The sequence below is a fragment of the Lepidochelys olivacea genome (assembly GCF_965140295.1).
Source record: "Lepidochelys olivacea isolate rLepOli2 genome assembly, chromosome: 24".
Lineage (NCBI taxonomy): Eukaryota > Metazoa > Chordata > Testudines > Cheloniidae > Lepidochelys > Lepidochelys olivacea.
In genome coordinates, this window is record NC_140434.1 from 7,022,816 (window position 1) to 7,045,986 (window position 23,171).

A 23,171-nucleotide genomic window follows, 5' to 3' on the forward strand; every position below is an offset into this window, starting at 1 on the left:
CCCAGCTCCAAGTCCAGGGTCCTAGCCACTAGACCATGTTGTCTCCTGCCCACTCTCTCCCCAGTCATCTAGTCCCCACGTGCAACCCTCATGGGAGTCCCACAGCTTCCAGTCAAGGGATGGGGACACTACTGCTTTGTGTCTGGGATGGGGGCCTCCAGGGAGATGCTGTGGGTAAGTCAATGCCATGCTTCAGGGCCTACAGGGGTCAGGAAGGAGTCTTCTCTCCTCGTGGCATGCCATGGCTGGAGGGAGTGGGATTCTTTGCTCTTTGGGGGCAGACACTATCTTTTTGCTCTATGTGTGTGCAGCGCCTAGCACATGGGGTTCTGGTCCATAACTGGGGCTCCTAGGTGCTCTGGTAATACACATAACAAGGAAGTATCAAGTACTGACCACTGTCAAAGCCAAGGTGTTGGGCTTAATGGACCAAGGGTCTGCTCCAGTAGGGCAGTTCCTACTGCCTTTTCACCTTCAATCAGATGCAGGATTCTTCACTTCCTGTCCTAAACTGTTGTGGGACATTGCTCTGAGAGGTTGAACAACTGCCTGGGTTCCACCCCAGAGACAGCTGCATTTCGGTCACCCCTGGCATGCAGCAGCACGACTGTATATACAGACTGTCCAGGGCTTTGGGAGCCTTTAGAAAGATACTTCATAAAAGGTGAGACTCTTCTTATTATTTTGTCCTTGGCTTTGTTTCTACACATTTTCTCCACAGCTCTGAATATCCTTTTAAGTTTGAACTCAAGCCCAGGCAGCTCCGCCTCTGCCCCTTGCCCGGCATTGGCCCTGATTCCCAGTGACTCTGATCCTGGTCTTGGGACGCCGTCATGCCTCCTTCGCAAGCTCCCTGTGTTTAGCAGTTCAGCAAGTTAGAGCAGCTTCAGGGCTGCTCTAATTTCCACTCCACTCCCTATGCCCCCTGGGAGGCAGAGAACAGTGGAGAGAGCCCCAGCCACACCCCGCATCCAGGGTGGGGAGCAGGGGCGGGTGCAGCGTGTAACGAGGTCTTAGGACTCGTTGTCACTGTGGCTTGTGTAGTCATGGCAGAGCAACTCCACAAGGGGCGTAGCTCCCGGCACTGGTGCACTGTTTACACTGGCGCGTTGCAGCACTGAAACTTGCAGGGCTCAGGGGGGGGTGTTTTTTCACACCCCTGCCTGCGAAAGTTGCAGCGCTGGAAAGTGCCAGTGTAGACAAGCCCTGAGCATTGGGCCCTTTTCCTTAGCTGGGTTTATTGTGCCCTTAGCACCGTCAGTGCTAAGCAGACACATAAGGAAATAATAATAATGCAACGAATAACAATGAATAACAGCACGGATCCTTCATGAATAAAGGACGGCGGTCCCCAGAACATCCCCTTATCACACTAATGCCGAGTTAATCCAGGATCTGTCAGATCTGCCGTGATTTGCTCCCACCTTCCCCCTTCCAAACCCAGGGCCCCTAGGCAGACAGGGGCACCCTCAGGCTCGCCCAGCCTTTGACCTGGCCCCTTGCTCCCGCAGCAGCCGGGAACCCCTCCACCCCCCACCAGCGCCCATGGGGTGACGTCAGAGACGCGCAGGCAGTGAGGATCGACTGCAGCAGGGGCGAGGGGGCAGGCCCCGGGCTGAGCTAAACACAGTGGATTCTCTGTCACTTGAAGTCTTTAAACTGTGATTTGAGGACGTCAGCGACTCAGCCAGAGGCCAGGGGTCTGTTACAGGAGTGGGTGGGGGAGGCTCTGCGGCCTGCCATGCACAGGAGGTCAGACTAGATGATCACGATGGTGCCTTCTGGCCGTAAAGCCTAGGAGTCTATGTGCGTGGCTCAGACCTGCCGGGGAGCGAGCCCAAGCGTGCACGTGCGCACCCACGCTCGCGCTCTCGCTCTCTGTTATGTAACCAGCAGGCTGGGCTGGCTGGGGGAGAGAGCACGCCGCTCCCGAGCACGCCGCTCCATCTGCCAATCACACGCCGCTGGAGGAGGCTTCTCCATTGGGCCCCGCAGCCCATCGGGCGGGGGAGAGGGCCCATTCAAGGCTTGCTCTCTGGTTACTCACGCTGTCTGCTGACAGCCCTGCCGCATGCCAGCCCATGTGAGCGCCTTGTCATTGCCTCCCCCTCCCGCAAAGGTCTTCTTTGAACAAATCTGGTCAGTGTTTGCTTTAAAAAAAAAACACCCAGGCATTAGACACTTCCCCCCACCCCCTTTTTTGCTGGGATTCCTGCCCTTCTCCCTGGGACAATCGCCACCTCAGCCCATCAGGCCTGAGCTTGCCTGGAGTTTTCTCACCGAAAGCGCTGCAGGAAGTGGGAGCGGAGCGGAGCGCTGACTCTGGGGAGCGGCTTCCCCACTCAGGGGTTGGGAAAGAGGCACCCAAACCCTGCATGGAGAGGTAACCGGGAAGGAATCCTTAGGGACAGGCTGGCAGCTGGGAGAAGCATCTGACCCTTTCATCCCTTCTGGGGCAGTTTGCTTTTGATTCCTTTCCTGGCAGGGGTCTTTGTCTAACTCGGCTGGGGTCTGTGCAGAGGGTGCAAAGCAAGTGTAAAATCCTCCCAGTCTGATCTGCTCGGTGTAAAGGAAGGCGTCCGGTGAGAGGGAATTGGGATCCCGGGCGCCTGCGGTGTCTGGAAAAGAAAGGGATTTTTCCCTGCAATTTCCTTTGCTCTAGCAAAGCTCATCTGACCATCAATTGGACCTCTGATGAGGGGCGCCACTAACTGTTGGGGGCTTGGGGCACAGACACCCCCACACTTATCTGCAGCAAACTCCATGAAACTCTGGTCAGGTTAGCGGAGCCATCATTCAGGCCTGAGGAGGGATGCTCAGCTCCCCAAACGTCAGCTGAAGTGAAGTGGAGCAGCCAGTGCTCGTGGGCTGGTGCAGTGATCAGAGCACCAGCGCAGAAGTTGAGAGACCTGGTTTCAAGTCCCTGCTCTGCCACAGGCTGGCTGGGTGACCCTGGGCAAATCCCTTAGCCTCCCTATGCCTCAGTTTTCCCCACGTGGACAATGGGGATAATAGCCCTGCCCTGCCCCGCAGGCTGTGGTGAGGATATACCTTAACGATTGTGAAGTGCTCCAATACTACAGTGAGGGGGCCAGAAAAGAACCTCAGCCAGAGAGAGCCTGCAAAATCAGGCCCTTAGTAACTAACACACAGGGCTGAGTCAGGACTCCTGGGTTCCATGGGACCTGAGTAAGCTGCTAAGTCCTGCAGCCCTTGCTCTCCTCATTTAGTGCCATGGGAGTTAGGTGGGTGAAAAGTGCAGGATCAGCCTAGCAAGGCTCGGTGCCTCGGTTTCCCCAGTTTGTAAAAGCAGAGAACAGTACCCACTGTTGAGAGGCTTCGCTGCTGTTCATAAAGGGCTCTGAGAGCCTAAAAGAAAGCAAAGGACAGGCACTTCTGGGAGGGTGGGGGCTACAAACCCTCTTACCGTGACCCCCACACTTTAGAAGTTGGGTTGGGGCAGCCCTCCAGTTATTTTCTGCCTCTCCTTCCCACTTATTCCTCCCCCACCCCCCGCAGCCAGAAGTAGGGGGCTGTGACACAGGGCAGCAAGGACCCCAACCCTGTGGTAGGGCAGCAGAAATGTCTGGGGGTGGGGGGTGTTCTCCAGCAGAGATCAGATGCATGTGGAGAGGTGGCAGGGGCTGTTCCCCAGCAGAGGGCTGGATGGGACTGACCACTGAATTACCGATCACTACTGATCGCATCAGTGACAGGATTTTTCGGGGGGAAGAACCCAGGTTGCTTCCTGAATATTCTTCCAGGGCGGTGCAGGACAAACAGGGACTCAAAGCCTTGGGCTGGATCAGAACCAGCAGCCCCCAAGAGACACCCAGGCTCCGCATCCTGTTCCCAGCCCCTGCAAGCCACCCACTCATAAAGGAGCCAGCTCTCCTGACGCAGCAGCCTAGCCAGGCGTGCTCTTCCCCCAGTTGGCTAGCAGCCACCAACCTGGCTCTGTGTTTATGTATTTACGCCTCTGCTGACTAAACCACCTTATTCCCAGCAGCTGGGGAGGGGCCGAGACAACAGAGCTGGGAGAACGCTATGTCCTCTTCTCAGATTTTTTGATTAAACTCGCAACTGCCCCTTATGTAACAGACTCGAGGAGGGATCGGCGCACGTTCCCAGCACTGCTCACTTGGTGCAGATTTTCCTGGCATCCGTGTGCTGCTGGGGCTCAGAACCCTCTTCCCACTCTGGAGCCGGCCTGTCTGCGTCAGAGGCGGAGTATTCTTGGTGGTGCCTAGGGCAGAGTCAGCTCCCTTCGTTACAAACAATGGGGCTGCGCTAACTTTGTTCCTCTGCCCAGGAATGCAGGGGAGGGCTAAAGCCAAGAAGCAACTACTGCACTGACCCAAGAGGAAGCATCTGTGTTATGAACTGCTCCAGTTCTCATGCGGCCAGCTTTGACGTGGATCTGTTTCATAATACTCAGCACTTATATAGCACATTGGCCAGGCATGTTGCTGTGCAGGCATCAACCTGTCTTCCCAGCCTGCCTCACTCCTTTGGGGTCATTGATTATATACTCAATTTATAGGGTGGGGAAACTGAGGCACAAAGACTTGATGAGACTTTATCAAGGTCATATAGCTGTTCATGGGCAGAGCCAGGCCTAAGGCCCAGGAGTCCTGACTCACAGTTCCCCCTGTTCTAACCAGTAGTCTACACTCTCTTCCATTGCCGGGAATAGAATCCAGGAGTCCTGACAGCCAGTCCCTTGCTCTGACCACATACCCGCTCTGGAATTCTTCCTGTTTAGAGTGTGCCCTTCTATAACTATTCGTACGTCTCCTTGGGTGTGGTCTAGTTAACCCTTTGCTGACCAAAAACTGCAATGGCAACATTATTTATTTGGTGACAGGTTTCAGAGAGGCAGCCGTGTTAGTCTGTATCCGCAAAAACCATGAGGAGTCCTTGTGGCACCTTAGAGACTAACACATTGATTTGGGCCTAAGCTTTCGTGGGCTAAAACCCACTTCATCAGATGCATGGAGTGGAAAATACAGTAGCAGGTGTGTGTGTGTGTATATATACACACAGTACATGAAAAAATGGGACTTGCCTTACCAAGTGGGGGGTTAGTACTAACGAGACAATTCAATTAACAGTAGGATACCAAGGGAGGAAAAATCACTATTGTAGTGGTAATGAGGGTGGCCCATTTCGAACAGTTGACAAGAAGGTGTGAGTAACAGTAGGGGGAAATTAGTTTTTGTAATGACCCACCCACTCCCAGTCTTTATTCAAGCCTAATGGGATGGTGTCTAGTTTGCAAATTCATTCCAGTTAGGCAGTTTCTCGCTGGAGTCTGTTTTTGAAGTTTTTTTGTTGAAGAATTGCCACTTTTAAGTCTGTTATTGAGTGGCCAGAGAGGTTGAAGTGTTCTCCTACTGGTTTTTGAATGTTATAATTCCTGATGTCAGATTTGTGTCCATTTATTCTTTTGAGTAGAGACTGTCCAGTTTGGCTAATGTACATGGCAGAGGGGCATTGCTGGCACATGATGGCATATATCACATTGGTAGATGTGCAGGTGGACAAGTCCCTGGTGGTGTGGCTGATGTGGATGGTGTCCCTTGAATAGCTATGCGGACAGAGTTGGCACCAAGGTTTGTTGCAGGGTTTGGTTCCTGGGTTAGTGGTTTTGTTGTGTGGCGTATGGTTGCTGGTGAGTATTTGCTTCAGGTTGGGGGGCTGTCTGTAAGCAAGGACTGGCCTGAAGGACGATCCCTCACGCTCACAGGCCTTGGAAAGAGACCGCCACTTTACCAATGCACAGCATGCTACACAACAGTTTGGGCTGGGAAGTAAAGAAAAGCCCCATACCCTCAGACGGAATCCACAGGGAGACTTAACCAGGGGGTACTCAAGGGGAACACCCTTTCCTTTGCTAAAAGGGTGTCAGACTCTTTAATGGCCAAATGACTACTGGGGGGAGGGATAGCTCAGTGGTTTGAGCATTGGCCTGATTAAACCCAGGCTTGTGAGCTCAATCCTTGAGGAGGCCATTTAGGGATCTGGGGCAAAAATTGGGGATTGGACCTGCTTTGAGCAGGGGGTTAGACTAGATGACCTCCTGAGGTCCTTTCCAACCCTGATAGTCTATGACCATCAACTCAGTTCTTTGTCTCATCTGCGATAAACAGAAAATGGTTTGCAAGGAGATACCTTGTCTCTTGCTCTTGATAGCAGCTAGCCTCGCTGCAGGCCTGTGTTAGACATTTCAAGTCCAAGGCTTGGAAATGGCTCCACAGAGACACTGTTTAAGATTTTGCCTGCAATCTGTTTTGTGCTCAAGAGTCCCTGTTATAAGAAAAAACACAGGGTTAGTTCCCCTCTAATGAACAAGCTGTACCCTGCTCCTCCGGTAACGCCACAAGCTGCAGAAGTCATTGGCCGGGGTTTCATTCTCTTCAGCTTTCTGGACATGGATGGAGCATTGGTGACATCAGACCACGAGCAGTCACAGCACTGCCAGTGGATATTGAACATGGAGGCCGCCAGAGAATTGCGGTTCCACTGAGAAGGAATGGGCTGGACACCCAGAGAGGAGGCTGAGTTTGCCCAGTAAAAAGAAATTGAGACATTCAACTCAGCTAAAAGAAAAGGAGGACTTGTGGCACCTTAGAGACTAACCAACTTATCTGAGCATAAGCTTTCGTGAGCTACAGCTCACTGCATCGGATGCACACTGTGGAAAGTGTAGAAGATCTTTTTATACACATAAAGCATGAAAAAATACCTCCCCCCACCCCACACTCCTGCTGGTAATAGCTTATCTAAAGTGATCATCAGGTGGGCCATTTCCAGCACAAATCCAGGGTTTAACAAGAACGTCTGAGGAGGAGGGGGGTAGGAAAAAACAAGGGGAAATAGGTTACCTTGCATAATGACTTAGCCACTCCCAGTCTCTATTCAAGCCTAAGTTAATTGTATCCAATTTGCAAATGAATTCCAATTCAACAGTTTCTCGCTGGAGTCTGGATTTGAAGTTTTTTTGTTGTAATATAGCAACTTTCATGTCTGTAATCGAGTGACCAGAGAGATTGAAGTGTTCTCTGACTGGTTTATGAAAGTTATAATTCTTGACATCTGATTTGACAGGCCAGTCCTTGCCTACAGACAGCCCCCCAACCTGAAGCAAATACTCACCAGCAACCACATACCACACAAAGAACCACTATCCCAGGAACCTATCCTTGCAACAAAGCCCGTTGCCAACTGTGCCCACATATCTATTCAGGGGACACCATCACAGGGCCTAATCACATCAGCCACACTACCAGAGGCTCGTTCACCTGCACATCCACCAATGTGATATATGCCATCATGTGCCAGCAATGCCCCTCTGCCATGTACACTGGTCAAACTGGACCGTCTCTGTGTAAAAGAATAAATGGACACAAATCAGATGTCAAGAATTATAACATTCATAAACCAGTGGGAGGAGGTATTTTTTCATGCTTTATGTGTATAAAAAGTTCTTCTACACTTTCCACAGTATGCATCCAATGAAGTGAGCTGTAGCTCACGAAAGCTTATGCTCAAATAAATTGGTTAGTCTCTAAGGTGCCACAAGTACTCCTTTTCTTTTTGCGAATACAGACTAATACGGCTGTTACTCTGAAACTTGTCAACTCAGCTAGATTCTGCACAGCCCTACAAGATGCTCAGGAGAAAGACATAAGCAGCACCAGATACCACAGTGATAGGCACAGTATGAAAGATATCTAGATAGATAGATGGGTATGTATGGCGATGGATTAATAGATAGACAGAAGGGTGTGAATGTGGATGGATGGATAGATTCATATGGTGAGGGGGTGAGAGAGAAATCAAATCAGACAGATGGAAAAGCTTTTCTAATTTGTTATTTTTCTTTTAATTTTAATCAGTTTTGTTTTCGGGGGTGCTGTCGAGGTAACAGAAAAATTGTGAATGTTTCAGATTTTAACCTCATTCATACTGGCTTTCCTCTGATGTAATATACATAGGAGTGGATGAAGTTCTTCATGTACACCTGTGCCCTGGGGAGCAGAATCAGACCCTTGCCTGTGTTATTACTGACTCCATCTTAGATTCTTAAGAGAGTGGTGAAAGAAAATCCGGCTTGTTTTCGGCACTGATGAGGTGGTTTCCTGTTTGCATTTCACTCATTTTGGACCGGAAAGGTAGGCTGGTCAATACCACTTTTTGTTTGCAGTCAGGTTCAGTGCTGGGCTCTAATGCACAAGGCTGCCATCACTGGCCGGGAAGCATGGAATGAACCAAGCTCTCATTGAATAAATCACAGCGACATCTCTGTTCATGTTCAGTTTTGTAGCATATATCTTTCTCACGCTTTTTTTTTTGGTTTCCATAAGCAAATCTCTGTTGAGGACCTAAACAAGGCTGACACTCTTGTCTGCATTGGATAAACATAGTAGACTGTTTGAAACACTTACAGAGAATAATAATCAGAGAATAAATCTTATTCCAAAGAGGCTGCATGCATACTAATCAAAGCATCAAATTCATCCATGGTGTAAATCCACAGAAGTGAGTAGATTCACCCTAGAGTGAATCTGGCCCAAGAAATCTACTTAGGCCCAGAATGTTCAGATTTCCCAGCACTGTACTTAGGCATGTATTTCAGTTTATAAATATCAAACAAGGACTTCCATCCGCAGTGCAGAGAGAAAAAACAGCCATTTTCCTATTAGAATTGTTCTTTAATTAAAGATAGTTACAAAACACAAATGAATTCCCCCTTCCAATTATGGTTGAGTGCTGGAGAGCTGTTACATTGGTCACTAAGGGACTGTAAACTGACTGAGGTGCAGGACTTCAGGATTCTGCTTATTATTAATCATTCATAATACAGCAACAGCCAAGGGATCCACTCAGGATCAGGGCCTAACAGCATCAGGCATCTTCTACTTCCCAGCTCTGGAGGAAAGTGAGGTCTGGTTTTTAGAGCAATGAGACTAGAAGCAGGACACCTGGGTTCTATTCCCAGATCTGCCACTGGCTCACTGTGAGGTGAGATGCAAGTCACTTCCTGACTCTTTGGCTCAGTTTCTCCCTCTGGAAAGTGAGGACGGAGTAATTGATTACAAATTACTGGATGGTAACACGAACAGGAATTCACCCCAGAGAGGGAACAGGCCTGTTGGAACTGGACGCACTATCTCCCTTCCAATGCAGGATCATTCCCTACAGCATGGTATAGACATTTAGGCCAGCTTAGTAAGTGCTGAATATCCCAGCCTGTACAGACGGAACAGATCGGCAGTGACAGATCACAGAGCACCTTTACATTATGTGCACCACTGATACTGATGTCAGCAGCAGGGAACATAGAATAATAGACCTCAGCCACCCCACAGCATATAACAGCACTTTAAAACAAAAGCCACTTTGCTGATGCTTTTGCCACATCCCAGGGCCATAAACAAGTTGGCTATATGCCCCTGCATGCAGTCACAGTGGCATGACACTGGAGGTCATAGAATCATAGAATCATAGAATATCAGGGTTGGAAGGGACCCCAGAAGGTCATCTAGTCCAACCCCCTGCTCAAAGCAGGACCAATTCCCAGTTAAATCATCCCAGCCAAGGCTTTGTCAAGCCTGACCTTAAAAACCTCTAAGGAAGGAGATTCTACCACCTCCCTAGGTAACGCATTCCAGTGTTTCACCACCCTCTTAGTGAAAAAGTTTTTCCTAATATCCAATCTAAACCTCCCCCACTGCAACTTGAGACCATTACTCCTCGTTCTGTCATCTGCTACCATTGAGAACAGTCTAGAGCCATCCTCTTTGGAACCCCCTTTCAGGTAGTTGAAAGCAGCTATCAAATCCCCCCTCATTCTTCTCTTCTGCAGGCTAAACAATCCCAGCTCCCTCAGCCTCTCCTCATAACTCATGTGTTCCAGTCCCCTAATCATTCTTGTTGCCCTTCGCTGGACTCTCTCCAATTTATCCACATGAGCATGCATGCAACAGTAAGGTTTGTTATGCTCATTAAGGCCTTAATTCAGCAAAGCATTTAAGCACGTATGTTAACTTTAACTGTCCTCTGAAGTCGAGGGGACTAAAGCATGCGCTTAAGGGCTTTGATGTAGAGAGACAAACTGCTGCTTTGGGGCACTAAGGGCTCCAGCCATTGCAGTGCTGTGTGCCCTTTATTCCTACTGACCCATTACCAGGACAATAGCGTCTGCAGCGCCCAGCCCCTCGTGGGGCTGGAGCTGCGAGGGGGACAGCGCTGGGCTCCTGGCCAGCGCCCACCTTTCCCACGCAACCTCAGCAGAAGTACAAGAGGAATAATTTTTTATTTAAAAAAACCATCAGACCAAAGAGGCTTTGGGAAGCGTCATCTTTTGAGGCAAATAGGTCCCTGTGTCTGGCTCGGGCCCAGGGAACGGGGCTGAGGCAGCTGCAGGGCAAGTTAAGCCTTCACCAGTGTTGTAGCAACCAGGCAAGGTACTAACGAACTTCAACAGGACTTTATTTTTGAAGTGGAAACCTCTTTACCAAGCTGCTGCTGCACCCTGGGTAGCTCTCACTCCACCTCCTCAACTCCCCCCCCCCTTCCTGTTTCCTGTCCTTTCAGACTCCCAACAGCCTGTGCTCCCAGTTCTAATAATTACAAGCAGCATCTAAACACCGCAACCAGCTCCCAGTTCCTCTCCACAGCTCCCACCCCTCTCCTCCCCCATCTCTTTTGCTCTCTTCCTTTCTACCCTTCTCTTCCCGCATCCACCTGCCTCCTTCCCCTCATGCTCCCTGTCCCTGCTGCTATCCCCTTAGCAGCCCCTTGTGCTGTGTACATACCCTGCCATACCCCCTCCCCATCTCCCTCCCACCTGTGCCTACCCACCAACTTCTCCCATCCCATTTCTCTTGCTTCCCTGCAGTGTCCCCTGGCCTCTCCACTGACTGTGTTTCCCCAGCCATAAGCCACTCCTATCCCTGCTGGGGATTGCAGCGCCCCCCCCCGCGTCTCCCCAGTCCTTCCAGCCCCGCTCCTCTCTATGTCCTCCAGCTGCTTCCTCTTCTGAGCCCCTCCCCCACCTCCTCTGCCCCCTAACCCCCTGTGGACCTCCAGGCCTGCCCTTTCTCTTCCCCCCAAGCCCCTATGGACTCCTCCTCTGCCTTCACCGGGTCCCCCTCCTCTGCCCCACTGCCCTCTATGGGTCCCCTATCTCTGCCCCATTGCCCTCTACGGAAACCCCCATCACATTTCCCCGCCTCCTTCCCAGCCCCCTTCGATGCGGCAGGCTGACACAAGGGGGCGTGTCCTTCTCCATTGCCCCGCCCCCGGGCCCCTGCGTCCAGCTCCCGCAGCCACATGTAGGGGCGTGGCCTCGAGCCCCACCCTCCCGGCCAATCGGTTCAGCGCTGCCCCGGCATTGGGCTGCAGGGGAGCCGCCGAGCCCCAATGAGGGGCAGGGGGCGTGGCTGTAGGGCGGTGGCCCGCGCCCCGGGGGTGGGCTCGGGGAGCCAATGGGAGCGGGGCGGGCGGGGCCCGGAGGGAGGCACGTGCCGGGCCGCACGTGGCCGCGTGGCGCCCGCACTGAGCCGGGGGCGGGGACCGGGCGCCAGGCTGGGGACGGGGACGCGGACGCGGACGGGGACTGGCTGGGTGTGGAGCGGAGCCGGAGCCGCCCTGGGACAGACCAGAGGGAGCGGAGTGGGGAACGGGATCAGGTGAGGAGCTGGAGGTTCCCAGGGATCCAGGGGGCCGGGCAGGGAGTTGGGAGCCGGACTGCGGGGCGGACACCAGCCTGGGACCCTCGGGGATCGGGGCCCCCCTCTCTCCCGCCCGAGCCTGGGACCCGCGGGCATCGGGACCCCCTTCCCCCGCCCGAGCCTGGGACGCGTCGGGGATCGGGGCCCCCCTTCCCCCGCCCCCTCCAGCCTGGGACCCGCCGGCATCGGGGCCCTCCCTCTCCGCCCCCTCCAGCCTGGGACCCGCCGGCATCGGGGCCCTCCCTCTCCGCCCCCTCCAGCCTGGGACCCGCCGGCATCGGGCCCCCCTTCCCCCGCCCGAGCCTGGGACCCGCCGGCATCGGGGATCGGGGCCCTCCCTCTCCGCCCCCTCCAGCCTGGGACCCGCCGGCATCGGGCCCCCCTTCCCCCGCCCGAGCCTGGGACCCGCCGGCATCGGGGATCGGGGCCCCCCTTCCCCCGCCCGAGCCTGGGACCCGCCGGCGTCGGGGATCGGGCCCCCCTTCCCCCGCCCGAGCCTGGGACCCGCCGGCATCGGGGATCGGGGCCCTCCCTCTCCGCCCCCTCCAGCCTGGGACCCGCCGGCATCGGGGATCGGGGCCCTCCCTCTCCGCCCCCTCCAGCCTGGGACCCGCCGGCATCGGGGATCGGGGCCCTCCCTCTCCGCCCCCTCCAGCCTGGGACCCGCCGGCATCGGGGATCGGGGCCCTCCCTCTCCGCCCCCTCCAGCCTGGGGCCCGCCGGCTTCGGGGATCGGGGCCCTCCCTCTCCGCCCCCTCCAGCCTGGGACCCGCCGGAATCGGGGATCGGGGCCCTCCCTCTCCGCCCCCTCCAGCCTGGGGCCCGCCGGCTTCGGGGATCGGGAGCCCCCCCTCTCCGCCCCCTCCAGCCTGGGGCCCGCCGGCTTCGGGGATCGGGAGCCCCCCCTCTCCGCCCCCTCCAGCCTGGGGCCCGCCGGCTTCGGGGATCGGGAGCCCCCCCTCTCCGCCCCCTCCAGCCTGGGGCCCGCCGGCTTCGGGGATCGGGAGCCCCCCCTCTCCGCCCCCTCCAGCCTGGGGCCCGCCGGCTTCGGGGATCGGGAGCCCCCCCTCTCCGCCCCCTCCAGCCTGGGGCCCGCCGGCTTCGGGGATCGGGAGCCCCCCCTCTCCGCCCCCTCCAGCCTGGGGCCCGCCGGCTTCGGGGATCGGGAGCCCCCCCTCTCCGCCCCCTCCAGCCTGGGGCCCGCCGGCTTCGGGGATCGGGAGCCCCCCCTCTCCGCCCCCTCCAGCCTGGGGCCCGCCGGCTTCGGGGATCGGGAGCCCCCCCTCTCCGCCCCCTCCAGCCTGGGGCCCGCCGGCTTCGGGGATCGGGAGCCCCCCCTCTCCGCCCCCTCCAGCCTGGGGCCCGCCGGCTTCGGGGATCGGGAGCCCCCCCTCTCCGCCCCCTCCAGCCTGGGGCCCGCCGGCTTCGGGGATCGGGAGCCCCCCCCCCTCCGCCCCCTCCAGCCTGGGGCCCGCCGGCTTCGGGGATCGGGAGCCCCCCCCCTCCGCCCCCTCCAGCCTGGGGCCCGCCGGCTTCGGGGATCGGGAGCCCCCCCCCTCCGCCCCCTCCAGCCTGGGGCCCGCCGGCTTCGGGGATCGGGAGCCCCCCCCCTCCGCCCCCTCCAGCCTGGGGCCCGCCGGCTTCGGGGATCGGGAGCCCCCCCCTCCGCCCCCTCCAGCCTGGGGCCCGCCGGCTTCGGGGATCGGGAGCCCCCTCCCTCCGCCCCCTCCAGCCTGGGGCCCGCCGGCATCGGGGATCGGGCTCCTCCCTCCGCCCCCTCCAGCCTGGGGCCCGCCGGCATCGGGGATCGGGCTCCTCCCTCCGCCCCCTCCAGCCTGGGGCCCGCCGGCATCGGGGATCGGGCTCCCCCCTCCGCTCCCTCCAGCCTGGGACCCGTTGGCATCAGGGATCGGGCTCCTCCCTCCACCCCCTCAGCCTGTGACCTGTTGGCGTCAGGGATCGGATCCAGGGCCCCTCCCCCAGCCCGTGACCTACTGGCATAAGGGATCGCGCCCCCCCAGCCCTGGCCTGTGACCTGCCGGCATCAGGGATTGAGTCCAGGGTCTTTCTCCACCCAGCCTGGAACCCGCTGGACCCGGACCCCTCCCCTCCGTCCCCCCAGCCAGGATCAGGGGAAGGGACCCTGTGCCCTTTGGAGGATCGGTCCGTCGTCTCCCCCGTGTGTGCACCCCCCGGGAGGATTCTCTTTTCCTACCAGAATGTGAGGATCCAGACACCTCCTTCTCCCCCCCGGCCCCCGTGCTTTTCTGTAGAGTGTCTGGATCCCAGCATTGTCCTCGGGCACAGAGGAGTCCGGTCCAGATCCCGAGGGCCAGCATTGTGGCTCCTCACCAATCCCGGGAGGAAACCTGACCCCTGGGAGCATGCAAGGGGTTTAGCGCAACGGGGTAGGGAAGGGATTAATCTGCCCCGTGTCTGAACGGTGGTGACCTGAGTGGAAGGGAGGGGGGATATGGAGGGTGTGCATGCAGGGGGCTCTGCATCAGGGATGCGAGGGCTGCGTGTGTATGAATGGCATGGAGGGGCAGGGTGTGAATGGCAGTGACTTGCGTGTGTGACATGTGAATAGTGTGTGCGCTGGGGTTAGTGCGTGAATGGCAGGAGGGGCATGCGGGGGGGGGGTGTTGGAGAGGGAAGGGCCAGGGAGAGAGTGTGCCTGCTTTCCGAAGGGGAGGCCGGGGCTGTGTGAGAGAATTCGACCAGTGTGCATGGCTCATTGTGTCGCATGGAATGGGGACAGCCCTGTCCCTGATTGCAGCAGCCATCCAGACAGCACGACTCTTGGTGTCGAGGCGCGGATGCGTGTTTAATCTAGGTCAGCAACGTGCGGTGGCGGCTGGCTGCGTTGCAGGCAAGGTGCTGGCTAGGCTCCGGATCCTGTACTGGGTGAAGGGAAGGAGGAACGACTCAGGTTCTCAGGGTGGTGACCCTGGGCGGGTTTAGTGGAAGGACGTTTGCTGGGGAGGAAGGAGATCTCCTACTGAGTTCCAAGTATAACAGGTTGGTTTCTTTAGCAAAGGGACTGGAAGGGGCTGCTGGGTCTTGTAGCACCAGCGTAACTGGTTTCCTCGAAGCAGGGGTGCTGCCAGGGCTGGCGCGTGGCACCAGGGGGTGACTACTTTGGGAAGAGACATGGGGTATAGGGAGAAGGGCACGTTCTGTAGGAAAGCCAGGAAACACCCAGGCGTGTTCAGACACGTCCGTTTATCGAGTCCCGGAGGGCTACCTGTGTCGGTGCGTTGGGCTAGACCTAAAAAACAACAAGACCTGTGTATACCAAAAATCCCACCTGTGTGTGTGTGCGCAGGGCGTGCCATGTGTGGAAAGGCAGGTGGGGGTGGTGAGTGTGTTGATCCCTTCTGCTCCTAGGAAGTGGGTGCAGGATGGCAGAGAACTTAGCGATGCTGCGCATCTTGTGTGTGGTTTGGGATCTTTGGGGGTGGAAGCCGCTTGTGTCTGTTTTGTGACATTGGCTCTGTGAAGCATGCCCTTAGAACAGCCTCTCCAGGATTTCTCCCTGCCTGCTACTCTCTGTTGGCCAATTTACGGGTGAAAGGCCACATTTCTCATTTGGGGCTTGTGGATTTCTCGCCAGCCGTTTGGCTGGCAGCGGGGTAGCTGCTGTGAGTTGGCAGTTGGCATCTGTCTAAAACAGAGCAGGAGAATAAAGCATAGAAGATTCTCATCTTTGTCTGCCTCGCCATGGAGGAAGGGGTTACAGATTTTTTGTCTGCCTGCAGTGATGGGAAGGTGGGAAGGCTGGAGCCCTGCCTTCCCTAAGTTTATGATCCGATGTCACCCAGTAGCTGGGACCAGTGCTCTGTTACAGAGGCTGTAGGTGCTGACTGCATTGAGTCAGCCAGACAGTCCCTTTCTAATCAGACTGGCACACCCTGCTCTTATCTCTTAATGTATTGGAGAAACCTATCGTTTAGATGTGTAGTTTGTCCTCTGCTTATTTTACCTGCCGGGTCAAACTCTTGCATTGCACAGCTCCAACATTCTCTGATTTTTTTTAATTCACTTGTTTCCTGTCTGGTGAGCACTTGTATTTAGTATATTGACTTATGAGCTGGTCATTTTATACCAGTCCAAATCGAAAGGACACGGACTAATACCACTCTAGTATTACGTTGTTAGTGGTCACTTTTGTACCCTGAGGTTGCTAACATTTTCGCTGCATAAACATTTTCTCGATGCACCACAGAAGTGGTTTAACGGGTCAATTTAGGTTCTGCAGAAAAGAGATCTTACTAAGAAACTAAGACTGATCAGAATGTCCCCATGGATTTGTGTGTGTGTGTGTATTTAATGCCAGTTTTTGTTTTGTTTGAAACCTTTCCCCTGCTGTGTTTGCAAACCAAACCTTGCAGCACCTGTACATGTGAGCCAGAAAATGAAACGCCAAGTTATATGTTTCTCTTTGTCCAAGTGGAAGCAACCCCTCTCCCTTCCCCAGTGGGGAAGGTCCTGATCCCTGAGTAGGGTTCCTAGTGCTGCCTTAATACACATAAGAATTGTGTTTCCCCTTCTTAATATTTAGCAGACTGTGCTGTAAAACCAGGCAGGAAACGTAGCTTTTTCCCAACTGATTTTGAAACTCCCTGTGTCCGTGGCAATGAGGTTGCTAGGATATTTTGTTGTCCGTATCCTGTAATGCTTCTGCATGGAGTAATGCCACCGATGGCGGCAAGGGAAGCCTGTCGTTGTAAACTTTACACCCTCCCCCACTCACTAGTTCGGGCCCCATGCTTGTCACTCCTCCTCCCACTCCCATCAAGTGTCTGGGAGCTGACTTGTGCACCCACCCGCTGCAGGGCTGCTCTGTGGACCCTTCAGCTGCCCCTGACAATGAAACCCAATGGGTGCCTTGTCGCAGTGCAGCCGCTGATGGGAACAGATTGGTCGCATCTGGAACAGCTTCTGCTGGCAAGCTCTATCCAGGAACTGCAACTGCACAGGGTCCATTTGGCTCCCGTTGTCTTTACCCCTTTGTGTTCAGCCACCTCCCCCCAGTAAACCAGAGGAGGCCTTGATTTTTAGCTGTCCTCGAAGAAATTATTCTAAAGCCTCCTTTTATAAACGCGGGTCAGCAGCCGTGCTAAGAGACCCTGGGCTCTTGGGTCTGGGGATGCCCGGGAGGCAAACGGTAGGATCTCTAAGGCATCCTTTGTTGCTGTTACTGGCAGCGTCTTCATTTGTTTGCCCGTTTTTGGTCCATGACAGGTTCCCGCAGTCATGGAGTCCCCCAACAGCATGTCGTCCTGCGAGTCTCTGTATTCGGTCGACAGTGCTGCCAGCGACGAAGAGGACAAGTGTTACGACTTCGGCGTCTTCCTGTCGGACAGCGAGAGCGAGGTGGAGAAGGACACCCACTCCGGAGGGGAAAGGATTCTCTTTTCTCCCAAGTCGGCATGGACTAGCCCCAGCCTGCCGGGCCGGGACTGCAAACGCAGGACAGTGAAACCCACTTTGCAGAGCTCTGCTAGGCAACGGCCTTCGAGTCAGTGCGGCCGGTTTCCCAGGGCGTTGGAAGGCAGATACCCCTCGGCCTACGCTTGTTTGATGGATGGGGATGGCAGCCTGGCCGGGAGGACTCTGAGCCAGAAGAGGGTGGAGAGCGGACGGAAGCGTCTGATCCATCCTGCAGGGGAGAGGGAATACCCCGAGTATGCTGAAAAGCCCGCTGCCCACGGGATGAAAAGGCAAAGGAATGGGGAAACGGAGATGAGGGAAGCTCCGACGTTGCCCTTGACCGACGGCGACCGGTTGTTTGCCCAGAAGGTGAGTCTATGAGAATATCCAGGGAAGCGGGTGTCAGCAGGGAGGGAGTTACTTGGGAAGGGGTGAAGTGTGCGATCAAATGGGACAGGAGGCCTGATCCAGGCTGGGATTCCTCACCTGCCGGCTTGATGCACCAATGCCATTGGCAAAGCCTCGCCCTCTTTGCACCTTTGATCCCACCAAATAGCCAAGGCCCTGTAGACGCTGAAGCTGGTGGGTGGAATACATGGTGTGAGCCTGCTGGACATCTAGCCGTCTGCGTTATTAGTGTCAGGGTGATCGTGCCTCAGTTTCCCATGTGCTGTGGCCAGTGCAGACTGAGATGTGAGCTGGGCACCCTATGGACTGAAAAAAATTGAGGGCAGTGGGGAAGGACTAGCATGGGGAAGGAAAACGAGTGGTCAGCTTCGTCGTAATGGTGAAGGGATGGGAATTGGAATTCTTGGGGTCACTTGCATTAGCACCATGAGCCCTTCAGGATTAGTGGCGTTAAGTATTCATACTGCAGCAATGTGTAGGAGCCCCAGTCGTGGACCAGGGCCCTGTGGTGCTAGGTGCTGTGCAGACCCAGAACAAAGACTCTCTCTGCTCCCAGAAGCTTACAGTCTGGGGAGGGTCATGAAATAAGTGGATTACTGGGGATTAAAGCGAGTGCTTTAGAGCCCACCTCGTTGTATTCACACCTTGCTGCCCAGCAAAGCTGCACAGGGGTCCTGCATTAGATGCAAAACCAGCCCTAGGGATGCGCTGGGGAGAGGCTTGTGCGGATGGGTTGGAGGAAGCCCAGAAGGGGGATTGTCCCAGACGGGCTGGCTCACTTTTTGTGCTCCTTCTCTGCAGTGCCGGGAACTCCAAGGCTTCATCAGGCCTCTCACGGAGCTTCTGAATGGGCTGAAGAAAGGTCGCTATGAGCGAGGTAAATGCCGTTCCTCATGCTTGTCCCTCACCAGAGGGGTCTGACGCCGCCACGTGGCTATTAAACTGCAGGGAATTATTTCCCCTCTCTCCCCCTTCTGATTCCTAAATCAGAGGCCAGTGGCCATCTCCGGGCCTTTTGCTGGAGTGGCATTCAGAATCTGGCCCTTCATTGATGCTTGTAAAGCGCTACGTAAGTAGTCAGGATCTTTCAGCCTGAATGCCGTTGAGAAAATGGGCCAGATCCCCGGCTGGTATAAATCAATGTCACTCCGCTGAAGTCAGCAGATCTGTGCTGAGGATCTGGCACAATCCCTCTGACTTCTTTTTCCTAGCGTGGGGCTGCTATTTCATCATGTTGGCCCTATGGCTCAATCACTTGTTGTGTTTACGTATTAATCTGATTAATCTGCTAGCAGGAGGTTGCCCTGCCCTGGAATGGGAAGGGATTTGAGGATCTAGTGGGTGTCACAGCTCTGAGATCCTGTACGTTCTAGGATACTAGATAAGGGTGCTTTACCATTGCTCGGTACTTAAGAGACTTGTGTGTTAGGTACCCAACGTTCTTTGTTTTCCCCTCATTCCTCTGCTCCTGAAAAAAATTGTAGTGCCAGATGTGGTCTAATGTGTAGTCATTTGGCACTAGCTTATTCCCCTTACAAGATATTCTTCCCTAAATTCCTTCTTTCTGTTTATAGCTCTCTCTTGAGCCCTGATCTTAATTTCTGCCCCTTGGTTGACTGTGCTAAATTGCCTAGTAAAGAAGGCCATTGTGAGCTGTATTGATCGCAGCGTGAGCTGAGAAATTCCCAGGGAGCTGCTTGCTCTTTGTAGCGCTGCTTTCCTGCCCTGATAACACGCTGTTGGAAATATGAAAGAGAAGTCTTTCATTGACGCGCCCCGTCGGCCCTGTGAGCCTGCTCTCCTTTCTCTCTCAGCGTGCTGTTTACACGTGTCTCTGTGCGTGCAAGTTTCCATCAGCCAGACACGTGTCTCGCTGCCTGCTTGTGTCACGCCCGCTCTTGGCTGTGAAGAAATGATTATGGCTCGGAATAACGTGCAAGAAGGCAGCTGGTGAGGCGTGATACCTGCCCTTCAGAAAGTCATCACATGGTGCTAATAGAGCCCCGGGGGCACCTGCTTCTCCAGCATACAAGCCTTTCCCATGCTGGCTGCATTACGGGGGTGATTTCTCCTAGTACGACAGCCCCCGCTGCAAGGAGCAGAGGCTGCAATTCACTGTATCTGCAGTGGGAGGGCAAAGACATGAGTGTCTCAAACCCCCCCTCAACCCTCCCTCCTCCCCGCATTGTGCTGGCCTTTTCCTCCAGCTAATCTGAGGGCTAGGTTCTTGCGTCTGTCCATGTTGCATGTAATTGGCGTGATCTCTCCATAATCTCCCCTGGGTAATCAGTCTGAACAGTGTGGAGGCTGAATCAGCCTGGCGCTGGCTTCCCAAGCCACTGCTTTCTCTCCAGGCTCCCTAGCGCAATAAAGTTGGCTCGGTTTGTCTGTAAACTAATAGCTGGGCCTTGGTGTGTTTCTCCCCCCCACCAGGTTTAAGCAGCTTCCAGCGGAGTGTGGCCATGGACAGGATTCAGAGGATAGTTGGAGTCCTGCAAAAGCCAGAAATGGGGTAAGCATCTCCTCCACGAAATCATTATAACACCTCAGCAGAGGTTGGTGTGCGACTGGCTGCAGGAGGGGGAGCCAGACAGTGCACAGACTCTGTCTAGTGTTTCCAGAATCAGCAAACTTCCCACTGAACTCCTGGGCTGCTGCATTGAGAGTGTCGGTACCCCAGCTCGCTTACAGTTCGACTCACAGGCTCCCCAGGTTAAACACCCCCGGGGCTGAGGTCTGCCTTGGGCATCAGTAGAGAAACAGCTGGATTCATATCACTCTGCAACTCCTGGCGTTTGATTCCCCCACTGGCAGCAATCACCTATGACTGGTAGTGCTGGATTGCCCCGCCGCACGCAGCCTAGGAAATGCCCCTGGGCTTCAAATCGAGCCAAGTCCTGGTGCACGTTGAAGCCACAAATTACTTGCTACCCTTGTCCCTTTGCTTCGCTGAAATCTCTAATCCTGTTGCAGAGGGAAGCTCTGGGGAGGGAGGGAGACGTTCCTTTTGGGCAAAGGGGAGGGGAGCATCAAAGTACTGAGTTTCTGCTATTCTGTAACTTGAAATTCAAAGCCCAGATCTTAAAAGTTGAGGCCCATCTTTTTGTTGGGGGAACTTGGCCTGTTTTGGAGGCCTCTTTCTCTCTCTCTCTCTGAAAGAGAGGCAGCCATACGGAATAACAGGGCAGTCTCCTTGCTGCGGGAGCCTGACTATCTCTTCTGTCTCATGTTACTTGTGTGATACCCGTGCGAGGCGCTAGGCTGTGACTGATCCCTCTGGGCTCAGCAGGGTAAAACGATGCACAATGATCTCTCCTGGCTTGAGAGGAACCTCCTGTTTCTTTTCTCATCTTGCAGGGAGCGATACTTGGGCACCCTGCTGCAGGTAGAAATGATGCTGAAAGTTTGGTTCCCTCATGTCGCCTTGAACAGCTCCTGTCCTGATTCCAAACCAGCAGAGCATGCATGCAAGCTAGCTAAGGTAAGGGCACTTCCTTGCTGGGTAACAGGACTATCCAATCTCTTCCATCTGTATATGGATTAAAGGCCCACGGATGAGGCTCCTCTAGGCCTGTCCTTGTCCGAGTGATGTGCTGTTTGGCAGGGTGGAGGTAGCTGTCCCTTGGAAGGGAGGTGGAATTACTAGTAGAACTGCAGCATGTAAAAGCTTTAGTCCAGCAGAATGGAGACGGAGCTGGGTCTGTGGCAGGCAGGATGCTGGCTAGTGGGGAGCAACTTCTGTGGTACATGCCGCACTTGGGACATGGGTGACGTGGGTCCTGTAGGGGCTTGCCTGGTGTCAGTGAGGGCCACGTGTTGCTGAGAGGTCTGTCTGTGATCTCCCCATGGGAGCTGTGGGTTCCTCCTCGCCTGCTCTTGACACATCTGTCGGCCTTGCTGGGAGCTCTGGCAGGTCGGCCATATTGGCTGTAGCAGCCGAGGCTCTTGAAAGTCAACGCTGTCCCAGCCTAAGGTGCCCCCCTCTCTCCCCTCTCCTCCAGCAGTCCCATCCCAAGCCTTCAGCAGTGGACAGCCATGAAGGAAAGCCCGCGGTGCCCAGCGAAGACTCCGCCCAAAGGCCCGCCGTGGAGAAGGTGCACCTCACGGACCCGGCCGCAGCTAATGGCAAAGCCAGTGCGGTGTGGAGGGAGCAGGCCTGCTTTCTGGCCGACTGGTCTGCCATGAACTTAACCTGGATGCACACCTCGCCCATCTGCAACCCGCCCCTGGGGCTGGCGAACATAGGGCCCTTGAATGCTGCTTTCTGCCAGGCCCTGCTCGGACCAAACGCGTGCGGGGTCATTCTCTTCCTCCACAACAACCTGATGGCCCCTGCACCCTTCTTCCGCTCCACGTCCGTCACTCCCGACAAGAGCTCGCCTGCCTACTGCCACCCCAAGCAACCTCCAGGTATGGGAGACCCGCCGAGATGCCAGAGTCTTCCCGGGGCCATGGCAGCAGGGAGCTACGTGCTTAGCCAGCATCCAAGCAGCCACTCCAGATCTTTGCCTCACTTGCCCACCTCCAGCAAGGAACCCAAGCCAGCAGCTGCTTGGACTGGGAATCGGGAGTCAGAACTGCTGGCTAGGAAAGGACCCGTGTATTCCTCTTGATGCTCGGCTCGAGGCACTTCCCAAAATGTGTGAATTTTATTTCTTTTTTTATTTCTGCCTTTTTTTGTTTGTTTTTTTTTTTAAGTAAAACATTTCACGCCTGTGTAAAAGTCTGATATACGTCCAGGAGGAAAATAATTAATGTTATTAAAAGGTTTAAATCAGAGCAGTTTCCAGACGAATGTGATCTTTTTTGATAAATGCTGTACGGTGGAAATACATTTCCCCTGCCCGCCCCTCCATTAATCCCCTTGTCAGTCATGTAGCACTAATGCTTTGTGCTTCTCTAGAGCTTTTCAGGTCAATGTGAACTAAGACTCACAACCTCCCCTGGGAGGTAGATAAATTGTCATGTATATTTTGGGCATAGGACTGAGAGCCCAGAATTCCTGGGTTCTAATTTCAATTCTCACACCCATGGCTGTGAGACAAGTCCACTATCTTTGTGACTCAGTTTCTCCATCTGTAAAACAAGAATAATACTTGTCTACAACACTGTTAACCTAGCTACTAGGTACTGCTGACTGCAGAGTAATCTGAGACCTGTCCCGCAGCTTGTAGCATCTCTCTCACCAATACATATCTAACTAGATGATACAGCACCTGGCACATCTCTGGAAGGCTGAGGGGAGAGACAGTAAATGCAAACTGCTAAAGGTGTAGCATGCCTAGGTATATTATTAACAACATCTCCCAGGAGAATGGGCCGCTCTTGTATAAGACAGGAGTGGCTGTGCATCGTTGGCTCACGTTCCCTGACATTACACACCCTCCTTGCACATTTCTAAACCAGGCCCACACAATTCACATGGATGGTTGAACAAAGCCTTTGCCTTAACACCTTATGTTGTAATGGTGCCTTTTGTTCTGATGGATCCCATGACATCAGGCAGACTCTTGAAGGCTCTCCTCACCAGCTACCAAAATGCACCTAGCTCTGGAGTGGAACGTGTGTCTGCTGTTAGCAGGCAGC

The 23,171-nt window shown here is 54.7% G+C and overlaps 1 protein-coding gene across 3 annotated transcripts; it reads left to right on the forward strand.

Annotated features, from left to right (window-relative positions):
* The first annotated feature begins 2,359 nt into the window (after positions 1 to 2,359).
* On the forward strand, positions 2,360 to 22,364 carry CIART (circadian associated repressor of transcription). 3 transcript variants are annotated; one of them, XM_084613858.1, is made up of 6 exons: positions 2,360 to 2,383; positions 16,989 to 17,546; positions 18,387 to 18,462; positions 20,019 to 20,097; positions 20,943 to 21,066; positions 21,587 to 22,364. In XM_084613858.1, the coding sequence occupies exons 2-6, from the start codon at positions 17,001 to 17,003 to the stop codon at positions 22,196 to 22,198; spliced, it is 1,437 nt and encodes a 478-aa protein (XP_084469984.1). In that variant the 5' UTR covers positions 2,360 to 2,383; positions 16,989 to 17,000; the 3' UTR covers positions 22,199 to 22,364. The 3 variants fall into 3 exon arrangements, with proteins under 3 accessions (XP_084469984.1, XP_084469982.1, XP_084469983.1); XM_084613856.1 differs by lacking the exon at positions 2,360 to 2,383 and adding an exon at positions 11,553 to 11,699; XM_084613857.1 differs by lacking the exon at positions 2,360 to 2,383 and adding an exon at positions 14,487 to 14,762.
* Positions 22,365 to 23,171: the final 807 nt, after the last annotated feature.